This window comes from Apteryx mantelli, chromosome 1 (genome assembly GCF_036417845.1).
Source record: "Apteryx mantelli isolate bAptMan1 chromosome 1, bAptMan1.hap1, whole genome shotgun sequence".
In the NCBI taxonomy this organism is placed as follows: domain Eukaryota; kingdom Metazoa; phylum Chordata; class Aves; order Apterygiformes; family Apterygidae; genus Apteryx; species Apteryx mantelli.
Genome location: NC_089978.1, coordinates 93,346,184 through 93,369,564, shown reverse-complemented (window position 1 = coordinate 93,369,564; position 23,381 = coordinate 93,346,184). Strand labels below are relative to the sequence as shown.

At 35.0% G+C, this 23,381-nt stretch overlaps 1 protein-coding gene across 1 annotated transcript in view; it reads left to right on the top strand.

Annotated features, from left to right (window-relative positions):
- DMD (dystrophin) overlaps nucleotides 1-23,381 on the top strand; it is a 1,189,181-nt gene that overhangs the window by 802,540 nt on the left and 363,260 nt on the right. The window contains exon 51 of the mRNA XM_067297573.1: nucleotides 19,260-19,495. Coding sequence (XP_067153674.1) covers nucleotides 19,260-19,495 — 236 coding nt within the window. The remainder of the gene's footprint in view (nucleotides 1-19,259; nucleotides 19,496-23,381) is intronic.

Sequence of the window (23,381 nt, the reverse complement as noted above, 5' to 3'; positions counted from 1 at the left end):
AAGTTGTTGAAAAATTTTGGTAATTTTTGTTTAGTGCTATACTTGAAAATACAAATTCTTAAAAAGGTATGTATGTATTCTAAATCATACTGTACTTGGAGTTAGTGAAACATCAAAAATAACTGTGATAGTATATTTGAAAATACTTTGTGAGCTAATTTTACGTATCGCATGTATAGCTAATATAACTAGTAGTGGTACATTAAATTGTTATTCTTGTGGTTAAATTCATTCAGTAAATAGTACTTTGTGTACTGTCAGTTTCCATTTTTCCCTGAAATTTTAGGCAGCTTTCTGTCCTTTTTGTCTATGAAATGCCTAATCAAGTGAAAGAGAAAAATGTATGTTTGTGAAGAATGAGAGTTAGTGTCAATTACAATGCTGAAATTACTTTCAAAATTAAATAGAGTTTGAGTTGGTTGTCCCTTAAAACTTAACATATTAGCAGTTTTTAATTTGAAGCATTATTTGAGATAGATCTGTTAAAAAAATTGTTTTCATTTTACAAACTAAGGCTTGTCTGAAAACTGCAACAGACTTCGAAGGAAGCTGGGAATACCTGTGGCAAAAATGCTATGTATGCAATGCTCATTGTTGTATATTTAATACAGAGAATTTGAAGAAAGCTATTAACGGCTTCACCCATAATCACTCTACTAGCAATGAGGTTTAGGTATCTGTCTTTTGAACTACCAAAGCTGTTTAGGGCTTTCAGTATAATTTGCTTTGAGGGTAGGAATGGGAGACTGCAAGGATGGAGCCAGAGATTTGGCTTCCATGTACAGCAGAGAAAGGCTTTCAGGGTTCAGAATGAATAAGGGAGAGGGGGAGAGGAGTGATATGTCAAGCTAGGTCCATGAGAAGCAACTTGTAACATGTAGTTTGTGAACTGCTGTAACTTCACCAGCTGATCTAATCAAAACCAAACTAATTGCTTATTAGCCCAAGTATATATTCAGCCGAGACATTAAAAAAAAAAAAAATTACAGCAGTCACCTCCAGAGTTTGTAATACATCCTATTCTGAGTTCTAGAAAGCAATGTTATTTGTGAATTTTGGGAAACTGGTGATAGCAGAGCTTTAATCTTTGCTTATCCTTTGATGTCTCTAGGTGGGAGATTGGATTTAGGTGGGAGATTGTCTCCTTGTTTGGAAAAGCTTAGTTTGCCTCTCATTTCTCTATGAAACATGTCCCCACCTGGACAAGGTGTGCTGCTTTCATTTGAGGCTTTTTTCTAAGACCTTATAAAACAGTTCTTGAAAAAGTTTCTAGTGTTACTCCACAAGGATATGTATAAATACCACTGTGACTTGATATATCTGAAAGTCATGTGCACTGCTTGGGATGTAACATAATGAAAGAAATATGTATGGGTACTGCTAAAAATACAGAATTTCTGAGACTGTATGTTTTAAGGAAAATTAGGAACAACCAAAAACATATATGTGAAAATACATTACATATATTGATGCAATAACATAAGATTTAAAACTAAAATTTAGTGACTTAAGTTGAAATTCTTGTAGTATGCTAGTGTCTAAATTTTCTACATCTGGAATTTTCTTTATATTTTCATGTTAAATCCACAGTTGAGTGATCTGTTGTTCTCTGTTGGTTAGTCCTAAGATAGACAGATGTACAGATTGGCCATGGCAGTATAGTGCATTACAAGGGCTGCCCTAGTAAATCTCTGATATTTTATTTAGGTTAAGATTTTCACCTGGGATGCAGCATTCTCGATTTCTCAAGCTATGACTGTTAAAACATATTCATTCTTTGTCCTTCAGAGCTGGATCATGTAATGTCCCACCGCCTCTTTAAACAACGACAACAACTTGTCTTTGTTTTCGAGGGGTGATGACAAAAACACAAGAAACAAAATGACAGCAACTCAGCTTTGGGCAAAAAGGCACAATAGGAACTTTTTTTTTTTGATAGTATTTCATAGCCAATGCTCTCCAAAGCAATCATTGTTTATATATTACACACAATGCTTGAATGAACACATATGCTGTAATTCAGAACTCTGTTTCTCAGAATTTTCAAATGGTGGTATTAAAATCCTTGGGCATTTCGTTCTGTGCACCTGATGAAATAACAATAGGAGTACTTAGAGTGGGAATCAAAAACAAATGTGCAAATCAGATATTAGAGCATCTGTATTGTTTATAGCAGCTGGCACAGTATAATTGAAACTAGCCTTACTCAGAATAATTCCTTGTGGAAGACTGAAAAATGTAGGAATGTGTGCATCTACAGTGTTTCCCGTAAAAATGAAAACATGTTGATATTTAAAAAATACATTGCATATAACATCATTTAAAATAACTCTGTCATCAGCTATTAAAATGCTTGGGTACAGGACATGGTAGATACTTAATGTTGCAGAACCATTTTCTACAGAGCTGAACAGCTTAAAATCTACACTGTGCATCTTTTATGACAAGTAGTTCTACACCAAATTTAGAATACAATGCCAATAGTTCATTTTACTTAACATTAGTTTTAGGGCACCAGAAAAAGAAATCACTACTGTGAACTGGAAAAGAGAGAGAGACATGACTCTGGTATGGTGTAGTGTGTGATATTTGTGCACACAGAATCTAAAGGAAATGTCTGTTTTTAATATCAGAGCTAACTCAATTTAACTCTGCAAAAAGTTTAACTGAAACGAAATGCAAGAGAGGAAGCAAACAGGAAACAATACAGCAAGAAAGATAAGGAAATCTCAGAGAGGATGTCTAGAGTTCTTGAATCAATGACGAGAGCTGATGAGAGTAGGCTGTTTCTTAACTGAGCTGGCCTAACAAGGGTTACTCACTCTAGTATAAAATCGAGTTGTAAAGGAATAGATTATTGTCTTTACCTTTTGCTTTGTCTGCTCTGTACCTTTGAATAAACGAATAAATAATGATGTATATTCATCTTTTTAATTTGGTTTTGAGTCATATTACTTTGTAGGCTTCTGGATTAAAAAGGCTCACAGATGCCAACCTTAGCTGGTCCTATTATATGTACCTTACTGTAGACCTGGTTTCCTATTGTGTTCAGGAAAGAAGTTGCCCAATTATTCCATCTGATTTTCATTAAGAAGCTTTTTCCCTTTTTACACGTGCCACATCTAACAAATAGCAATATGGCACAAAACTGAATCTTACCTTTTGACGGGAGATTTTTCAAGGTCAGGACCCGGTTTCACAAGCAGTTCTGTTTTTCAGTACAGCTGACATCAGACACAAGCCCAAAGACAAACTTGTCTAATAAAGCTTTCAGATTCAATTTTCTCTCTGCATATAGCTTCAGGAATCTCTAGAGGTCATTCACAGCATGTGCTGCAACACCAGCAGGGAGAAGTAATGAAAAGAGGCTGGATAAAAAGCTGACACTATCCCTTCAAAGCTGCATGAATAAAAACATAATAGGCAAGTTTATAAACGCAAATCTCTATGATTCTCAGAATTTCTATCTTGATCTTTATAGAATGTTTTGATGTGAGGATCTGTTTTTTGGATTATCTGACAGGTGGAAAAATATATACAAAATATGCTTAAACCACAAAAGCCTGATTTAAATCAAAAGAAAGAAGGTTACCACTTTATATTTAATATCCTATTTCAAGGGTCTCTGAGTAGGTTAGTCTTTGAAAGTGTCTGTAATAAACAGGTGTGACAGTGCAGTTTACAAAATGGAATTGGACTTTTACTTTGATTTTTCAGGGTTTAGCTGCTTAAATCAAACAGTATCTGTATTACTACATAGAATATTTTATTGTACATATATCTATTATGAAAAGTAAATCAGAAGGTGAAAATAAGAGTCGACTGTTCCACTGTTATTAAAAACAATATAGAATCTATGTCTGCTTTTTGTGTTCTATAACAGTTGTTGCAAATACAGCTGTCAAGATTTATGACGTGAGAGTAATGATCAGTCTTTCAAAGGACCACATTCACCTTCTCCACGTTTGAAATATGGCCTGATATTTTCTTCTCAGGAGAAGAAGCTTTGCAGCTCGTTTTCTTTCATTTAATTTCTCCATCAGTAGTTAATAGCAGCAAGATACACAGGATTCATTGTGATTAAACCCCATGAAATGTAAATGATACCATACAGCAAAATTCATCAGAATATTACTGATAACTTATGTGACATCCCCTATACTAGGTAAGAACAAAGAAGTAAGTTATAGATAAGATCCGTTTTTTTACATGACATACAAAATAAAATGGCTAAGGAAAAAATGAAATGTAATTTTTATTTTCCTCTAGAACTTTGTTCAGCATACATTACAGAATCCAGAGTTAGCCATTTTCAAGAAATGTGGCAAATCAGAATTGTAGCATTTTTAGAAAACAGAATCAAGATTTGAAATAGTTCATCCTGTAATGTATGGAAAAAGGAATTCTTGTTAGAGTTCTTAGTTAAAGCAGTATTCTTAATAAAATTGTAGTTTATGATCTTTTCTAGTTTAAGTCTAACTCGAATTATTTTTTGCTTTAGATCTGTCTCACATTTTTTCATGGGTTTAAAACCCATTCTGCCTCTCTCTTTTTTTACAGAAACCTGAGTTATGATGATACTGACTATCCAGATAGCATGGGCTTGCAAATAGCAATAATCCCTCTTTGCTCTTTTCTTGCATAGTAATTATGTCTATTGACAATTACATTCTGTGCAAATCTCTCAAACTTGCTAGAATAACAGAAAGTGTGAATTCATTCTGCACATAGTCCTTTTGACTTCTGTCTGCTGTTCCTGTTGACTTTTCTTTTCAAAAGGGCAAAGCAAGCTGACTTTTCCTTCCAAAAGGAGTCATGCTTATTGCCTTGCTATTGATATTCTACTGAAAAATGCAATGGCTCTTTAACATCCTTTAACATCCTTCCTAGAGTTTCTGCTGTGACTGGAGCTGCCACACAGCTAGGTCTCCTCTACAGAGAAACAGCCAACCAAAGCGTGGAAGAAAGCACAATCGCAGCTTATGAGCAGGCTGGAGGCCACAAATAATGGGCAAAGCTCATAACTGCTTGTAACGTTTCTGCTCTAGTCAGAGGATACGACACGCTGAAAGAAAGAATCATTCCTTAAACTGTTAGGCTAAAGGCTAAAATGAGGAAAGGATTGTTAAAGAGTAATGAAAATTCTCTGCTACTTCAGCTAGAAAATTCTTTAATCTTGCTTGACTTAAATGTTTATGTGAAGCTTGTCGCTGAAACATCAGCCCTGCTTTCTTCACTTACGTCAGTGTGTAATAGAGGGAAATGTACTCAGCGAGAAATGCAGGTAGAGATTTGAATTACTGATGTTTCCTTTAACAATAGATCAGTGATCAGATGACACTTAAGCTCCCAAATATAATTTTTCTTAAGGTCAAACTAAAATAACTGTAAGAGCAACAGGGGTTAGTTTGACCTGAAAAGTAAGTATTATATGTATCTTCATAAAAAGCTTGGCAAGTGTTTCACGAATAGTACAAGGCAAGATATTTTAGCATTTCTGATGAAGAAGAAAGAACAGAAGATGCTCACAATGATTTAAGGAAAGTGACACTAAGAAAGTGACAGTAAAGATGTTGCCTTCTCTAAAACAACTGTTTTTGAATTATGCAGAATTTTTCTTAAGCTATTTCTATGATGAAGGGTAGAAGGGGAACTTTTTGCCATGAATACTGTAAGGCTGTTAAATTACCTGATACCTGAACTCTTCAGCATCGATTATTTCAAAGCTTCTTCAGAACTCTTCTGATCACTTTTTTAATTTGTGCAGTACCTAAAATTCTACTAGCTCTTTAGTATTCTTAAGAGTTCACCCTGTATCTATGTACAATTTTTCTACACTTCTTTTTCTTCGGTGCTCCCTTTGGTTCAGGTAGCAATTTATGCCTGTTAAGTCAATTATTTGTAGCTCACACAGAATTGGAAGAGGTGATTTTCTTAGGACTGCAGCCGTCGAAGCTGCTGGCAATATGTGGTTTTCATGATATCAAAGAACTAGCTGCTAAAGTTCAGTTACATGCCAATAGCGGTACATTGGAAATGTAAATTGTTGTCATATAAATTGACATCCAATTGAAAGCTACATACTAAGGAATGGAAGTTGTTACTTTTACTGACAAAAGAAATACTGAGAGTTGCTTGCATCATTTGTGACAGATGTTGTCACAAATTTTTTTATAAGACAACTATATATTATGTGACAGTGTTTGATGGAACACCACTACTGCCTTAGTACAAAGCATTCATTTTCATGTAATCTTTCTGTAACAACTGCAACAATTGCTTACTGAAAGACTCATATCATTTGGAAAAAAACCTAAATGCTTTCTGTATGGATACAAATAATGCTGCATAAAATTAGGCTGTTTAAAAAAGATAGTTTGACTCTTTGAACTGAAATGTTTCAGACTGCTCAGAAATGACTGAGAGTGTTGCTAGATCCTGGGAAAATTAATTAGGGATCCAGGAATCAATTACTGAAAACTTTCGGGAAAAAAAATTAAATACAAAAACGAAATGTTATTGCATTATTAAGTGACAACAGAAATAAGCGGTAACATTTAATAGATCACTTCCAAAAATAGAATTGCTTATTGACACTGTTTGAATATTACTAAAGAGATTCCTGGTGTTGATTCCATTTACCACTTCAGAAGATGCGAAAACAAGCTGCAGCATTTTCCTCAACACTTCCCTTAATTCAAAATTTTAAAAAACAAACCAGGTAATTTTTTCCTTAAAAGCCCAAACACATAAGTAGCTCTCATAAGGCAAACAGCAGCTCCATTACATGTTTTTGCATAAGCAGATTATTGCTCTGTTTCACAGTTAAATTAGTTTTGAATAATATAAAGTGCATCACAAATCTCTTCAGTATACAATGTGTTACTGAAATATAAAGTTCTTAGTGTTTCTGTCCCCCAAAAGACTGACTCCCTTGTCAGATTGACTCCTTAAGGTTTCCTTTCAAAGGTCTTGTGAAGAGGGCTGAAATGTTTATTTCTATATAAAATAGAAATCTCTTTTTCATGATTGCTTAAGGAAAAGTCCAAACAATGAAAACGTATATGCATTGAATGCCTCTTAACTGTTGTCTTCATTGGCAAACATAAAACTCCTTATCTGAGACTGAAATATTTGAGCAAGCCACCATGAATGAATGCATATAACAATTTAGTCAAAGTTTGTACTTACCTTATGAGGAAAATACAACTTTTGTCCGAATTTTTAATATGGTAATCAACTCAAAATATTGATAAATGAATCATATAAGACACAGTCAAACTGTATCTTAATTACACAAACCAGTATATGTGGTCTGGAGTCCTATAACCTTTCTGGCCAGACCTGTGACATCTTCCACAAGGAATACACAAGCCAAATAAAAAAATAAAATTAGCAAAAGAGAATTTGAGTCACAGCCATAATAACAGCTAATATTTTTTAGATATTACCTATTCATTTTAACTGAGAGAGTCTGAATTTCCTACTGGAAGCATTTTTTCTTCTTTGCCTTGTAAAATATATGTCACATGAGCTGAAGGGAAAACTAAAACCAATCAGGATAATAGCGGATCCAGGAGACAGGCAAGCCAGAATGGGATTGTTTCTCTCAGCTCTGGGGTTCCTGGCACTTTGTTTCACAATTAAGAAATAGACAGCAATGTTTAGGGGGAAAAAAATCACAAAGATTTCTGATTATTTTTGTCTGGTACAATAAATAAGAGATATTAGCATTAACATACTTTGAGTTTACCAGTATCCCAACATTTGAAGCAACTCCTACATTCATTAAAAAAAAAAAGTGTCAAGAACGGATTGTTTTTACTATAGTAGAAATATTGGTGTAATACTGCAGATACTTCTTCAGATAATCTTTCAGCTACTGAACAGAAAGAAGTATCAAACACGATTGTGTTCAGTATGTAGTTTGCATAAACAAGAAAGGATATTTATAGGGGAGGGAGATTTTTTAGTCTTGACTGATCAATTCAATGTACTGTTTTTCTTCATATGGAGTATTTTTAAAACATTATCTCAACATTTTAATGAAGACCAGAATATTGTTTTCACCTGACTTGTTAAATATGGATTAATAGTTGAGTTAGCCTTCATAATATAATTAGTGATACTGCTTTAAATTAAATTTAGAACCATTTAATTACTATATGAAAGATTCTTCTGATAACTTTTTTAGTATCAATGTCCACTTAATTTTTATGCTTACTGTAACTGATCCATTCATTCCTTAGCCATATTCGCTTTTCAATTTTTAATGGACCCATCAATCATTTTGATCATGTCCTAAGGAAAGATTCACAGGGAATACCACAATAACAGTAAATTAGTAAAAGGACACTGAACTTTGAAGTAGTTTATCTTTCAGAATGGTTTTGAATAAAAGAGTAGGTCCAAGTAGAGTTATTAATGATACCTCACTTTTCAGATATATATTACAGTCTTCAATCAGTTTTACACTTACCTGCCCCTACTTGAGTCACAGTCCAACTAGAATAGGGTAGCGCAGATTTAAAGCTTTTGCTACCACAAACAGAGCAGTCAGTTGGATGTCTATAAAGGCTGTGCCTGGATTATTTCCATGAATTATCTTCAGTCTTTTCTTAGCTGCTACATTCCCAAAGCATTCTGTCGCCTCGCATAATTTCTCCCTTTGTCTGTTACTGAAACTGTTTGGAATTGAGATTATAGCTTTAAAGCTCTAAAGCATGTGTACATGGAATTTATCTTGAAGTGCCTCCTATGCTGACTTCATTCTTATCAAATAAACAGCTAATGTTGCACTTGTATCTTGAACACAGGGAAAGTATTGGCAGGAGCTGCTCGCAACAATAGCAGGTCATACTCTTAACTCTTCTGCTCTGTTGCACTTAGTTTTCTTCACCTTAGTGTTATTTACATTATAATGCATACGAGGCAGCTTATATGATTTACCTTATTGAAATTCTCAGTATTTGGTAGAGTCTGCCTATTTTCTCGAGAAGTGGTGACATATGCTCTTGCTCCCATTGCAATCCAGTGTTTGGGAAAGCAAGAGCTTTGCTTTACACTGAGTGAAAGACCTATCTAAACATCTTTCTGTTGTGTTTGGAGAAATTTGGAAAAATACAGTGTACAATAAACAGCTTAGTCATGCTTTTACGTATGAAAAGGGGGACAACAAGAAAATTCTACCAGATTTCTAAAGCTATCTGACACTTAACTTTCTAGTGTAAGTTTAGATTTATGGTAACATTAATCTAATAATAGTAACATGATAATAGATATCATAACCTTTTATAAGGAGTTTTGTTTTTCAAACATAGCTGTGCACCTTCACTTATATATATTTTTCTTTTTTCTTAACAATTTTTAACCTTTGCGTTCTTTTGAATCTCTAATTATGAGATTATGGGATCATTAGCTTTATCCCATTGAACAGAATATTTTACATCTAAACTTTAACAAATAGCCCTATAAGCTGTGAGCTTTTTCACAGGTCTATACTACCTAAATTATAATATAATTATAATTATATATATATAACTATATATGTGCTATATATAATAATATATTGTAATACAGTCAATAATAACTTGTTACAAATCTACTAAAGATAGTTTACTATAAAGGAAGTCTAGTCATTTAACTCATGTATTTGAATGTATTTGATAATAGCAGATAATGTGAATGCTCCCTAAGTATTCATGAAATCAAGTACTAAGTGTTACCCATTTATGGTCTTAAAAACTATAATCTATGAAGTATCCATCATACAGTTACTAAGTCACTTTTTTCTAGGATTTTTTTTTACTAAAATATTCAAGGCCAAGACAATCAGGCATGAGTGTTTTATTCAAACGGCAAAAGGTTCACAGTGTTGAAATATGTTTTCTATTTTTAAAAGCTGATTAAAAATTTTAGCTTGGACATCTAATGCTATAGGGATACATATGCTCCTCATGGGTGGAAGTTTGTTGGCAATGATTTTTTGCTCAACATAGAAGCTTTATTCTGAGTTCAGACTACCAGAAAACCCTGTCCTTGCTCTCAGATTTCAAAGCTAGGTTTTTTGTATTATAGTAATGTTAGTCAATTAAGTAAATCTTATCTGTGTTGCCCACAGTTATTCTGTTAGTTTTTTTTCAGAACTCCTTTGTGACCCAGAATATTGGGTAAATAGCTGTAGCTCTGTCTGCAAAAGGTGCTCTTGTCAGTGGGCACCTTGCATGCAAGGGGTCCACTGCATGGGGGGGACTTTGTGTACTCTATTTCCTTAACTTTGAAGGACAGAGGGATCAGACTATTCATTCATCACTGAGACAAATCTAAGGAATAAATCAGTCCCAGAACCATCTTCCCAGTTCTCCCTCAGGGAAGCCTGTTTGGAGTTAAAGAATATGAGCGTGGGTGCTTGTATACTGCAGAAAATCTGCTGCAATGAAACACGATTAAAAAAAAAAATCAAAGAAAAAAATATACCCTCTGGGAGGAGATGGGTCTTCACCCATGTGCTGTTGTAGCCTCAAGTTGTTCCTGGTCATGTTCCCAAGATGGTAACTGAGCCTTCCTACGAAACAAGCAAAACCTTCCCAGCCTGGTGGGCTGCCTCCAAATCGGTGAGCCACTGTTTTGCTCACAGGGAATGCTCATTTGGGCTGTCACTGGAGAAGGAGGTGTTGCTTGTGTTAAAGTAACTAATTCTTTGAGATAAGTCATTTGTGCATATGCCACAGGATACAGGTATTCTTCATCCAGTTTCTTCAGAGTCCTATGCAGCTGGGTTTCCTTGCCTAGACAGAAATGGGGTATAGTAGGTGTATGTTACTGTTATTATATAAAGGATTCAAGGCTTGCGTATGCCTTACTTGGTACTACTAACCGCAGAAATAATTCCCATGCTAGAGATGCAAACTACATGAAAATCTGCATTTACTATTTAGTTTCTTTCTTTGTCAAAAGACTTTGACCTGGTGGGTGTAGTTGTACTATATAATTAAAATTTTTGCCTTACCTAAAACATTCAAAAAGATGGCTAGGAACACTCCTTTGAACTGAGTCAGTCCTTCTTCAAGACTTTGAGCTTGAAAAGGTGTGTTGGAAGAGGTTTGAAGCTTTTGGGAGTGCTGTCATTCTTACTCTTCTTTCTGTTCCTGTTCAATAGCTAAATAAAGGGTTTGATTTTTCAGGGTTGTTAGTCTGGCACTTTTTGGAAACACAACATTGTAATAAGCAGAATAAAAGAGAAAAAATGCTTTCCTGCAGTTGACTTTATTCTGCTTTTTTTATTTCTGCATTTAATATATGAATTTGAATTTGAGTTTCAAACATGTTGGTATTACTTCCACTCTTGAAATTTAACACTACAGATTATTTTCAAGATGCACAAAACACCAATGTTCTCTTGACTTTCTTCTACTGTATTTCATGGTTCAAGAAGAAGTTGAAAACCACACCTAGTTCAGAATATTGTTATTTTTTTAGGGTTTTTTGTTAGATTTCTTTTTCTTGCTAAACAGGAGTTTATTTCTGTGTTTTATTTTTCTCCTATTATTATTCTGTGTTGTTTCTTTCTTTATTACATAGTAGAAAGTGCTAATGAGAAGTTATATTAAAAGCTACAGGTTAGTGTGTTTTAATATCTTACACCACAAACCAGAAGGACAATTAAAACTTATCATACAACAGGAATGAACTGACATAGACTTTAAGTGAAATTAAAAGTCCTTAATTTTCTTCCTAATAATGTTAGAGCAATGAGTCACATAGAATTTGTTACTCAGATATTTGAAAAAAGGATTTGATTCTATTTTTGCACTTATAAACTAGTTGTCCTGTGGAAAAAAAAAATCCTTCCCCTTAGAGTCACAGAAACTGTCAGTGCAGTTCTGGATAAATTATTTCAGAACATCTGTTTATACATATTGTGTAACTAGTGTTAATTTATACTGCTTTATTAATTTTAATCAATTATTTATACTTTTCTGTTGAATGAACCATGTTGTATCTGTGCAAGCGTAAAAGAAAGAGAAATAAAGGGCAGATGTACTATTTCTAGTGATATTTTTGTTCTGAGGAGAGATAAATATCAGAAGAGAAACATACTGTGCATTCATTTTGTAAAGGTAGTTGCTATAAATAATTTGATAACTCAAACGTTTTAACTGCTCAGTCGAAATGGAACAGATTCTTACCATCCTCTGTAGCAAGAGATTTGTAATAATGCATCCTGAAGCTTTTAAAGAAGAGGAGTATTTCAGTTTCTTGATGCAAAAGAAATGTGTCAAAGGGATAAGAAAAAGTAAGTGAAAGTCCAGACCAGCAAAACTATGTGCATTAGGAGATTAGGAATAGCCTGTTCTGGAATAGCTGCCATTTGAGAAAAACACTGTTAATAACTGGCATAATATAAAAGCCAAGCTTGATGTTTTACATAATAAAAAAGTACCTGGTCCATCCCCCTCAATCAGTCCCAGTGCCTATCTATTACTGCTTATTTTATTATTCATAGATCATTTCTTTCAGCAATCTTTGCTCTGTTTTATACATTTCTGTATGATCTAATTATACTTTTAGCTGAAAAGATCTTCATCTCAGTCAATGTAGTTTGGTCCCTGTAAGAGATGGCGGAAACTACTCCCTGTGGTCTACATCAGGAGCTACCTTTCCTTCAGTGCTTGAGGTTGTTATTTCTTCCACAACTGGCAATCTGCTAGTAGAAAGAGAAGTTCAGAATACTGCTTCTTCCTGCCTCTACAGAGGATTGTATGAATTGGTCAAACTCTTCTGTATGTCTTTCTCAAAGCATCTTTTTTATGGTTTTTAACAAACTGAAATACAGATTACATTTAAAAATACTTTTCACTATCTTATGGTTATACTTAAAGTTGTCCCAGGTACCGATATTGTCTCGGGGAAGTTCCCTATTCTGGTGTTGCTGTAGAATGAGGACAGTCCTAATCAACATATTTAATTATGTGAATATCCAATGAGAAGATTCTGTTAGCTCTTCCCTGTATTATTCCCATGCTCTTTTATAGAGCGAAGTATTGTTATCTTACTCGGTGTATTTTATGGTTTTCTTTATTAAAGGTTATGTATTTAGATTCCATGTAAATCACGTCTGTATTTATGTATTTACTTTTTCTTTGTTTGTTTCTAAGCAATGATTTTGCAAGGGAGATGCTATGTAATAATCTCCCTTTTGGAATCTCTTACTGTACAAAAAAGTTACTCTAAATTGGAAAACAGAAAGCATACTAGTATTTTTTTGAAGGTCATTAGCTATTAGATCTGACATATGAAAGTAGCTGAAATATTTTGAATAGCACTAATTTAACCCATTTATAAATTCATATGGGTTTTTTTGGGTTACCACTCCAAAATTTTTAAGAAGCATTGGATGTGCAGTCTTGTTAGATGTCTTAGAAGTATTTAGGAAATCTCATATTGCATTGATTCCCCTAAAGCTGCTCTAAGCTATCTTCCTCATTTGTCTAATAAATTTTGTGATCTCTGCATGAGATAGTGGAAAGATTATACTTCCAAGTGACTTTTCAGGTCTATACAACATCATTTTACTTCTGTTATTTGTAAAGGTTGGATTGAATGCTGGAGCTTTTGAGAGACTGCTATTCCTTTTTTTGTGGAGGAGTTACTAACCTCCTCTGTAGATTAAATCAGCTGAGGCACTAGGAGGCAATTCCCCAAACAAAGGCTACATTAAAGGCCACTGCGAGGCTGAACCAACTATACGGAGAGAGGTTTCATTGAGGGCTGAACACTCTTCTAGTTTTTTGGAAGTAGGAAGAGACAGCAAAGAGGAGTATTGGCCTTAAAGAAAGTCAAGAGAGCAATTTTTTTTTTTTTTAATAAATTAGGCTGCTGTCTGAAAAAGGCTTGTAACGATGAGGCAAGAAGTCCCTCTGGTTTTGTTTCCTGCTTTGTTCAAGGAGGCAGGACTTTTTGCACATTTATTCCTAAGTAAATGATGTAGCATTAAATTAACTCCTATCATTAATTTTTTCATTGTAGTTGAATCACCTTACAATACTTTGAGTGTACGCTCAGACCAAAATATGTGGGATGCTAGCAGATGCCAGGCAGTTTTATCAGATGCCCCCGATCTATTTGTGGAGGCTCTGTGGAGCCCCAGAGAGGTGTTTCTTTTTTTTTTCTCAGTTCACCTGAAATACTAATGAGAACATGAATCTGCTCTGAATGAAGACAATATCTGTTTAACCTATTTGAGTGCCAAATTAAACCAAGTTATTTTCCCATTGTCTAAAAATCTCTGAAGTCACAGAGGAAATAAAAAGTCTTTAGATGAACTTTAGGCCAGATGAAAGTGGACCTAAGCATCCGTCCCTTGGTAAAGACTGGAAGTCAACACTTGTGCATACTTTTTTCAGTCAACTGCCTTGATAAACTTCTGGAATTGAAACTCTCCAGTGTTGTTTTTCAGTTTCGTGTCTTGGCCATGGTGTGAATACATCTTTACAAGTAATGAGACTTGCTCTGAATCACTGTGACCTACAACATTATGGAGATCATGTAAGGGGAGGGTGAGATGAGATGGCATTTTGGAATTGTTGCAGGAAATTGTGACTGACATGTGGACTTGAAATCCCATGCAGTGGTGAAAGAATATAGCCATTTTTGTGGATTTATGTCCTTAGTATATAATTTTCCTTGGGTGGCAGACAGATTTTTAATATCCAGATCAGAGAGAAGTAGGCAGAAAAACATATAACACACAGATATGTGTGTTGTCCTTTAACGAACAATATTAAAATTTCTGGGAGGAAAAAAAGTATCTTAAAATCTGTAGAAAATTAAGGTATGTTTTTTTCATTATTGATTTCTAGTTGATGTTGTTTGTTGTATGTTTTTTCCTCCTTCAGGCAATTAAGTTTATCAGAGAGACATGCACAAAGACTTCTCTCTCATTTTCTCTCCTTGCTGAACAAAGATGAAAAATACAATAGCCTCCTGATTGTAAATATTAAACAACTGTAACCAAGGCATTGCCAGTAAGCTGCAAGCAGCGTATTACATGGCAGGAGAACACTGAGTGCAATTGTGAGGATATTTATGTTTATTCTGTGACCCTGTTTGAATTCATTTTACTTTCTGGGTAGAACAATGAAGGGAGAGAAACAGATGACTAATGTTTTGTGTTTTTGCTGTAATACTGTTAGGAATTATTTCAGAACATTGAAGTTTGCAAGCTATAGGTACCAGCTGAGTCAAACAGAGTAACTAATAACAGCGCTTTTTTTTTTAATGTTGACATTCTTTTCTAGCTTTAAAGCACATTAACCACAGCAAGTAGTTCCAAGTGAATCCACAAGTGAATCCACAAACAGAATAGTTCCTGTTTGTATGGAATATGATGAATAACTCCCTTAGAAGTTCCTTTTTCCTTAAAATAACACTATGTAGTTTTCCTTCCTTCCTCAATGTTGTGCACATCTTAACATGTTGTTCTCTTCTTCGTCACCTCTTCTCCTTGATTTGGCTTTGTTTTATATGTTACCTTTAAAAATGACCCTAGGTTGGCACCTGTGTGGGCAAGATCCACATTTTGGAGCCATGTGTGGTCTGCCTCTCTGCAGTACTGCTCTTTCCCACACTTTTCTCCTCTCCTGAGGCAGTAGTTGCCAAACTCACTCCTCCTTCAGCTGCTGACGGGCCAACGGAGAGCAATGGGATACTGCTGCTTGGAGGAGAGGGAAGGGAGACGTAATGGCTACTACTGCCAAAGTGTGCGAGCTCGGCAGCTAATAGGGCTACACAACTCTTTAGACAGCACAGGAGGAAACTTTGGGGTGCTAAACACCATTCGCTCTTTAGACACCTCTTTCCCATCTCCTCCAAAACAGGGAGTGAAGCCTGGGTGGAGGGGTCCTGTAGCTACCTGCAGTCTTTGAACCATTGATTAGAACTTGAGGTAATGAGCCAAGTCCCCTGCTAAAGGACATAAATTCAGCAAATTATGGCTGTTAGTGAAGAACAGGTTCAGTACATTGCCCCATGTAGCCCGGTCCTAAAAGCTGTGGGGAAAAAGGCATATAAGAGCTAAGGAAACTGTTAACAACTCCCCTACACCAAGAGTCCTTTTCTGGGAGTGATGTATCTCTGCTTTATTTGCATGGAGAAGTAAGGAAAAATAGAGCAGGGCAGAAAATACCTTGAGTAATTGCAACAGAGACGAAAGAAAACCTGATGAGTATAGATTACTAGTTATTCACATGTGTGTAAAACTTTTAAAAAATGAAATAAAGGGGGGAAGGAAAGGGGTGCTTTGTTATCTGTTTTGCTTTTGACAGTAAAAACTGCCAATCTTTGATCATACAAAATGCTCTGTCATAGCAAACAGTGTGGTGTTACCAGAAAAACCTTACAAAACCTCTTTCAGAGTCAGAAAAAGATGAATCCATTTTCTCATCTCTTTGTGTGATTTTTGATCAAAAACTTGCTTTGTTAGAACAGCCTTTTTGAAGAATTATTTTATTTCATAGTTTTTCACAGATAAGTGATTTTAAAGCACAGAAAGGAAATGTACAAGGACTGCACTTCAGAAATATGATAATTATATGGGTTGGTGGATAGATACATTTAATTGTAGTATATGCAATTACAAATCAGCACTTAGTCACTTTTAGTCAGACTAGATAAATAATCTATATATTAGTTGATTTGTTAAATTGTTTGTAATCATTCAGTATTTTTAATGCTGACAGCAAGTTATAGTGCTTTTACAGTGACAGCATTTAGATGTTTGTGCACAGCTTTTTCCTTTTCTGCAGTGTTGAAGAGGGTCACTGATTCCCCAATGAAGTAACTCAAACCTTTACTCATCAGTGAATAGTCGCTATATTTCTTGGCAAAATCGGTTAATGTTTTAAGTGGTTTTATCGCCAAACTGTTGAACCTTCACCTGACACTTGAGTAGTCAGACTTCAGACCTACTTTGCTGGATGGCATGAATGCAAATGGAGAAAACTGTCAGAGTCTCTTTCTGAAGTACTAGAAAGCAAAAAATAATTTACTGTATGGAGTGATGCTGCTTCTGTTAAAGAAAGACAGTCTACCCCACAGAAATAGTACTGCACACAGATTTTCTGTACTTTGTAAATAGCCTGGAAAAAATTGGCTTTGTCCTTTTTTAAGATTTATACTTAGTTTTCAGCAACTATATTTTCCAGTCCAGTGTTAGAAAATTCATAGTCTGTTCATATAGGTGGCACTCCACACAGCTTAATTTCAGCTCTGTTTTTTCAGTTGTGTGGTTTGGGCAGTTGGTTCAGATAAGGATTCTGCAGCTACCCTAAAAAGTAGGCATTTAGACTCTCCCTTTTCTCTTCAAATAATACAGCATTCTTCTAATGATTTTGCAGTGAAGCAACTTCATGTGATCTTTTATTTTTCTGCTTTTAGTATTTTTCTTCTTAGGCTGGTTGTAAGGAATGAGAAAAAAAATCACCAAAATGCATTCATTATAGCCTCTTATGCCATACTGTGCATGCTACACCTTCAAAAATATGTTGTGCAAATGGAATTTTTAAATCTGTAGTCCTGTAATAAGGTTTTTGGCTCCTTTTGCTTTTCTAAACTGCTGGTATGTTAGCAGCTTGAGCTGTTAATTGCCTTTGTATGATTAACTGGAGGGAAAAAAAAGCCCAACTATTTGTGGCCATCTATTTGTAAATGACAAAATCAAGAAGTAAAAATCGGTCTTGAAATTTTAAATGATCTCACATTATATGGCTCTTCCTGCAACGGTAGCTATCTGTGGCAACTCTCATCATTATAGATGTCAGAGAAAGATACGCTGTATTTTGGTGTTGGGTCTCCCCCACCTCAAGCAATGCATAATGAACTGATTTCTTTAAACCTAACTAATAGATGAAGAAAGAGCACAAAGGAGAAGCTATGTCATTTTGTGCAAAGAGAAAGGAAAAATTTCACGAATAGCCTGTAAGCTAATCTCCTAGAATGTGTTGCTCTTAGTTTTCTATTATGACTCTTCCAAGGAATGTCGGTCCTGTGGATAAGTTTTGTTTTTTGTTTGAAGGTAGGGAAGGAAAATACGCTTTTGTGAGGAGATCCACTTCCTGCTGATCAACAATGTTTGTTTTTTTTTTTTAATAATTGAAAGCTTTGTATTTGGTAGTAACTGACAAAGGGTTGTCTGTAAGCTTTAATTTTGGTACTCGTGTGTTATTTAATTACCAGAAGGGTAGCAGGTTTAAGGGTTGAATTGCCATGGGTAATTAGGCTTTCATAGTTTCCCAGTGAAGGCTTTTTGTGTTCACTTGTCTTTTGATAAGAAGAATCTGGTGAACCATTTCTTTTATCAGTACAACCACTGCCCTAAAACCGGTCCCTTTGTTCCCTAAATCCTGTTTGTTTTTCCTTTGTGGATGTATATGCCACCTGTGAGGCAACTCACTCGGTTCCAATACCGACTGTGTTTCTGTTGTCTTTTCATGCAAAACAGATAAACTGCCACAGAAATTGCTATACTCATCAACTATTGCTAGCTCTGTTAGCCTATATAGTTAGGTCTGATCCTGAGCTTGTTCAAGCGAGAAAATATTTACTCGGGTAAACTATCCCTCTGAAAGGAGATAAAGAACATAATATTGTTAAATTCTGAAGAAGAACAAGCAAGAATCTGCCAAGGGTGAATTTCTTGCTGAGCCAGCTCCCATATCAACTACAGGGCCTAGGGGAAATATTTGGTGGTAAGTGAGAATATTATTGTCAGTGAGGCAAATTCACAGATACAGAATGACTGGAGACTGGAAGAAATGTTTTTCTAGGCACATGGGTATACTGTGATACAGTAGATATTAGAGCCCCGTTATTTGAATCTGCCTCCAAGCCTCCAGACACATCCAACCACACTACTAGGTTTCGGAAGATGACTAATGTGTAGCAAAACTTCAGTGACCTTGAGTAAGAGGTTCTTGTTATACTGAGATATCTTTGCTAGTGTTACTAGAGCCCAGTGATCTTTTGAAGATGGAATCTGAATATGCTGAGTGATGAATAATAAGTATGTACTACAATAGAAATACTGTGGAAAAATGAATTCATATGTTCTTTTAGTTTTAATTTCTATATTTCAAGTAGATATAACATCAAAACAAGGAGCTTATTTCTGTGTTGTCCTTTCTACTGCATAAATTCTGTTACAGAAATAAATATTTATCATAGTCCATTTATTCAGTAATTTTAGCATTTTTTTCTTTCAGTAACTTCTGGTCAAACTGTTGCTGTGGATACACAAACCAGGGTAACCAAGGAAACTACCACCTTCAAAACAGAAATGCCATCTTCTGTGCTTTTGGAGATTCCAGCCTTGGCTGACTTCAATAAGGCATGGGCAGAGCTCACTGACTGGCTTTCTCAACTGGATCGAGAGATAAAATCTCAGAGAGTGACAGTGGGTGATCTTGATGATATCAACGACATGATCATCAAACAAAAGGTATGAGAAACACTTTTTTCGACTTGAAATCCTTATAATCTTTGTTCTGAATTAAATCATTTCAGCAAGGAATTCAGGAGAGATGATAGGTTGCAATACATATAGTGGTTACTTAAGCTATTTTATCCCATAAATAGAATTATTAGATTAAATGTTAAGATAACTAATGGAAAAAAAGAGTATTTCATAATTTCTCTGATACCAAGCTAGATCTTTTTATCTTTCTATTGCTTATGCTGCCTGTTTCACAATAATAGGCAACCCAATGGTTGAAATATAAAGCTCAGGAGAAAGAAAGGATTGGATAGGAAGCTCCAGGTTGCAAAGAGAGAAGATGCACTGTTTTGTACCTTTCTTATGTTGTTTCTGTAATAACTTTCTGAGACACTTGTATCCTGATGCTGTTGGGTTATGAAAAGCTTCTCAGTCCTCTTAAAGAAAAGAACAGCTCATTAATCCAAGTGTTTTGTCAGCAAAACTGCATCAGTGTTGCTTATCATTGAAAACACAAAAAAATATGGAAATATATATGCAAGCACAAAAAATTCTAAACTTTAACTTCAGCAACTCAGTAGCAATAAAAGCAATTTGTTATTATACAGCTTGGAAGTAATTACCTGCCTTCTAGATTTAACATTGCTCAATGTAAAAGATTTGGCTTGCCTGTGCAAAACTTTTCAGTGTTAAATTTCCATTCATTTCAGTTCTGAACTGAATTTAAGACTCTATTATAAAATATTCTGCCTCCGCCTTCCAATATAAAGTGTGATTTATTGTAAGGAAGATACTGACATTCTTTCACTTTGCTTAAAGTATAAAGAAAGGGAGGGACAATGGACAAATTTCATGTAGTATCTGTATTAAATGGTTTTATAGGAAGGTCTCATTAAAATATGCAAATGTCTAATAGAACTTATTCTGCTCATTTTCTTATTTTATTTTTTATTTTTTTGGTTTTCCTTACCTTCTAGATTAGTAAAAGGTATGTGTCCTCTTGATTAGGGATCACAGTGGTTGTCAGGAAAAAAAACTTAGCTCCCTTCTTCCCGTAGATCTCTTTTACTTATAAATGAAATTTAATTATTAACTCTTGAGAACCACAATATCAATCAATGTTATACATGTTTTAAAATGAACAGTTTTATATCTCCATTTCATCTTAACTCAAAGCTAAAATATTTTGGCCAGTCTAAGTCAGTACTATTGCAGTCCTCCTCTCACTTCTGTTCCTGGCTGAGTAGTCCTGTCTCTGTTCTTAATCCCATGCTGAGCTGATACCTAAACCAGCAGGAAAACGCTTTCTTGTTGTGTTTACCTCCTTAACTGGCTGTGCAACAAAATGTGACATTTAATATATTCTCTGATGAAACAGAAGAATCAGAACTCCTAAATATAGACTGCAGTTCTGTTAACTGGCTCTCAGTCCTATAGTGATCATCGAGAGAAGGCACTACTTAATGCATGAAAATGAATGTCACAAAAGTTTGATTCTGCTCCTAAATCTGTGACTGGATTATTAGATGAGGTTAGCAAACAGTTGGGCCAGGATTTTCGAATCTGACAACTAATTTTAGGTTTCTCCAAAAAATACCTGCTTTCTAATGTACAGAATATCTGCAACATGATGTGAGATGACAAAGTTGGACCTGTGGCTGTGGCACCTAGTTGGACCTTGGCTATTTTGAAAAATCAGGCCAGAGATGATCTAAATTGGAAAACCAAAATTAGTGCTTACCTCCCCAAATCTGTATATTCTGTAAAACATTATAGTTGTACCTCTCTTGTGGTTGTGGTTTAAAAGCCATTGAAAGCCTCAGCACTGCATTGTGGTCTCTGTCGACAGATTTTTGCATCTCTGCAGGAAGCCATATAAGCTTTAATAGCAGTTTCATCATAGTAGACTTTCTTCCTGTGCACCGTTTTTTGTAAAGTATCATCTTAACACTGTTGACTACCTCCCATATAAAAATGTCATTGTAAAGATATGTGCTGTCATTGAAACTGCTTTATCATAAAGCATCTCAAGTTGCTCATCCAGAATTAGAACACTGCAGATCGTTAGTCCTACTGAAGACTGGCCTGCTCTCAAGCTATTATTGTTTATTTCAATGCTGTCTCTATTTTTTTGTTTCCATTTCATATTTCTTTCCAAAGAGAGAGCTACATTTTTAATAGCAAATAGAAATGTTAAAGCGAGCACTTCAAAGACGAAGAAATCCCATATCCTAGCGATGCATGTAACAGGACATTTTCCAAGCCATCCAGGTAAAAACAAGTGACCTTAAATTGTCCTTTCCTTCAGAGCAGCACATAACCTTATTGAAGCTAACTCTCTGAGGGCATTTTGGTTAGGTTCATTTCATTCGGATTGTGTCACAAGATCACAGTCACTAACTCTGCCATATTTTTCCTCCATAAAAGTTTAAGACATCATTAGCCCCCACTTGAACTTTGCTTAGAAGTGATCACAAGGAATTGGAACTCTTGTGTGAACACTAGGACAATAAAGTAGCATGTATAAAGGTTAACTGTGGAACAAGACAAAACAGAAAAGATAACTATTAAAAAAAATCTTGTTTTAGTGTCATCTCTTTAATGAAAGAAACAATACAGTTTAAATTCTGCTAAGCAGTGCACATACTACGTAGTGAAAGCATACTAAAAGAGTAGCATAATGGCCATTCATTTCAGTCAATCCGTAGTTAATCCTTCTGTCAAATATGAGTGGAATGTAATATTTCTCTCATGCAAATGTGTTACATGTTTTTAGCCATCTATGAATGTATGCATATGGCTATATTCTGTATAATTAAACTAAAAGACCCAAAAGAGTGTGTAGTAAAGAAATTTAATATTAGCATTACTGTCATCCATGTTTTCATTAGAGGAACATTACTATACTATACTCGTCTGCTTGGAAGACTGATATTTTGCAGCATTTGATCCTCAAAGAAACTCACGTAAGGTAGGCTTACGAAAGAGAGTTATATGTAATTTTCCTTACATAACCTTTATCTACAAGTAAAGCTGGGGGGAAATAATGAGAATATATAATAAGCCAAAATATAGATTGTTGAGGTACATGGCAGAAGGAAGTTTATACTGTCTTCATATCTCTGTCCTGACTTCAAAGCAATCAAGATGTTTTATATTTGAAGGTCAGGAGGGGGTTCTTCATGAAAGAGAAAATTATGGACATAGGGACAGGGTGATAAACTACATTTTGCTATATTATAAAAAAATGGCAATCTCCTTACTTAAGATACCAGCAAGCCTCCACTCAGAAACTTTGCTTTGGCATCATTATATTTTGAGGAAAATATGCAGTGGGAGTAGTCAGATTTCAGCAGTGAACAATGAAGGCTGTGCAAAGCTTGAAGGCAATTAACTGTGCTATTAAAAGAAAACAAATACTGTGATCTCCTTAAATTTTGAGTTCTGTCCATGGTTTTTTTTTTGCCTTTGCTGAGGCACACTGTCCATGCAAACTTTTTGTTACATACGTAATTGAGAACATGGCTATCAGCTGTACTTGAAGAAAATAGATTTTTCTTATGAAAAGTTTTTATAATGATAAGCGTTACTACTAATGGTTTTAACCAAAGTTTTATGTCCCCACCTTTACTCACTGGTTTTAAGAGTTGATGTTGACTCTGCACTACTAGGGGCAGTGGGGGGAATTTGTCTGAAGAAATTAGTAAGTATGCAGAACAGAGACTTATAGGCAAGCTAGTCACTGAGGCTTTTAAGCAGAGAATGGAAAAAGATACTTCTAGGTAATGATTCATGTCATCCTAAAATAGTCATTCAAAAAGATTCAGATAATTTATTTCTCCTCAATTAATTTGTCACTATTCAAAAAGTAGGCTTGATCTTCTGTCAATTA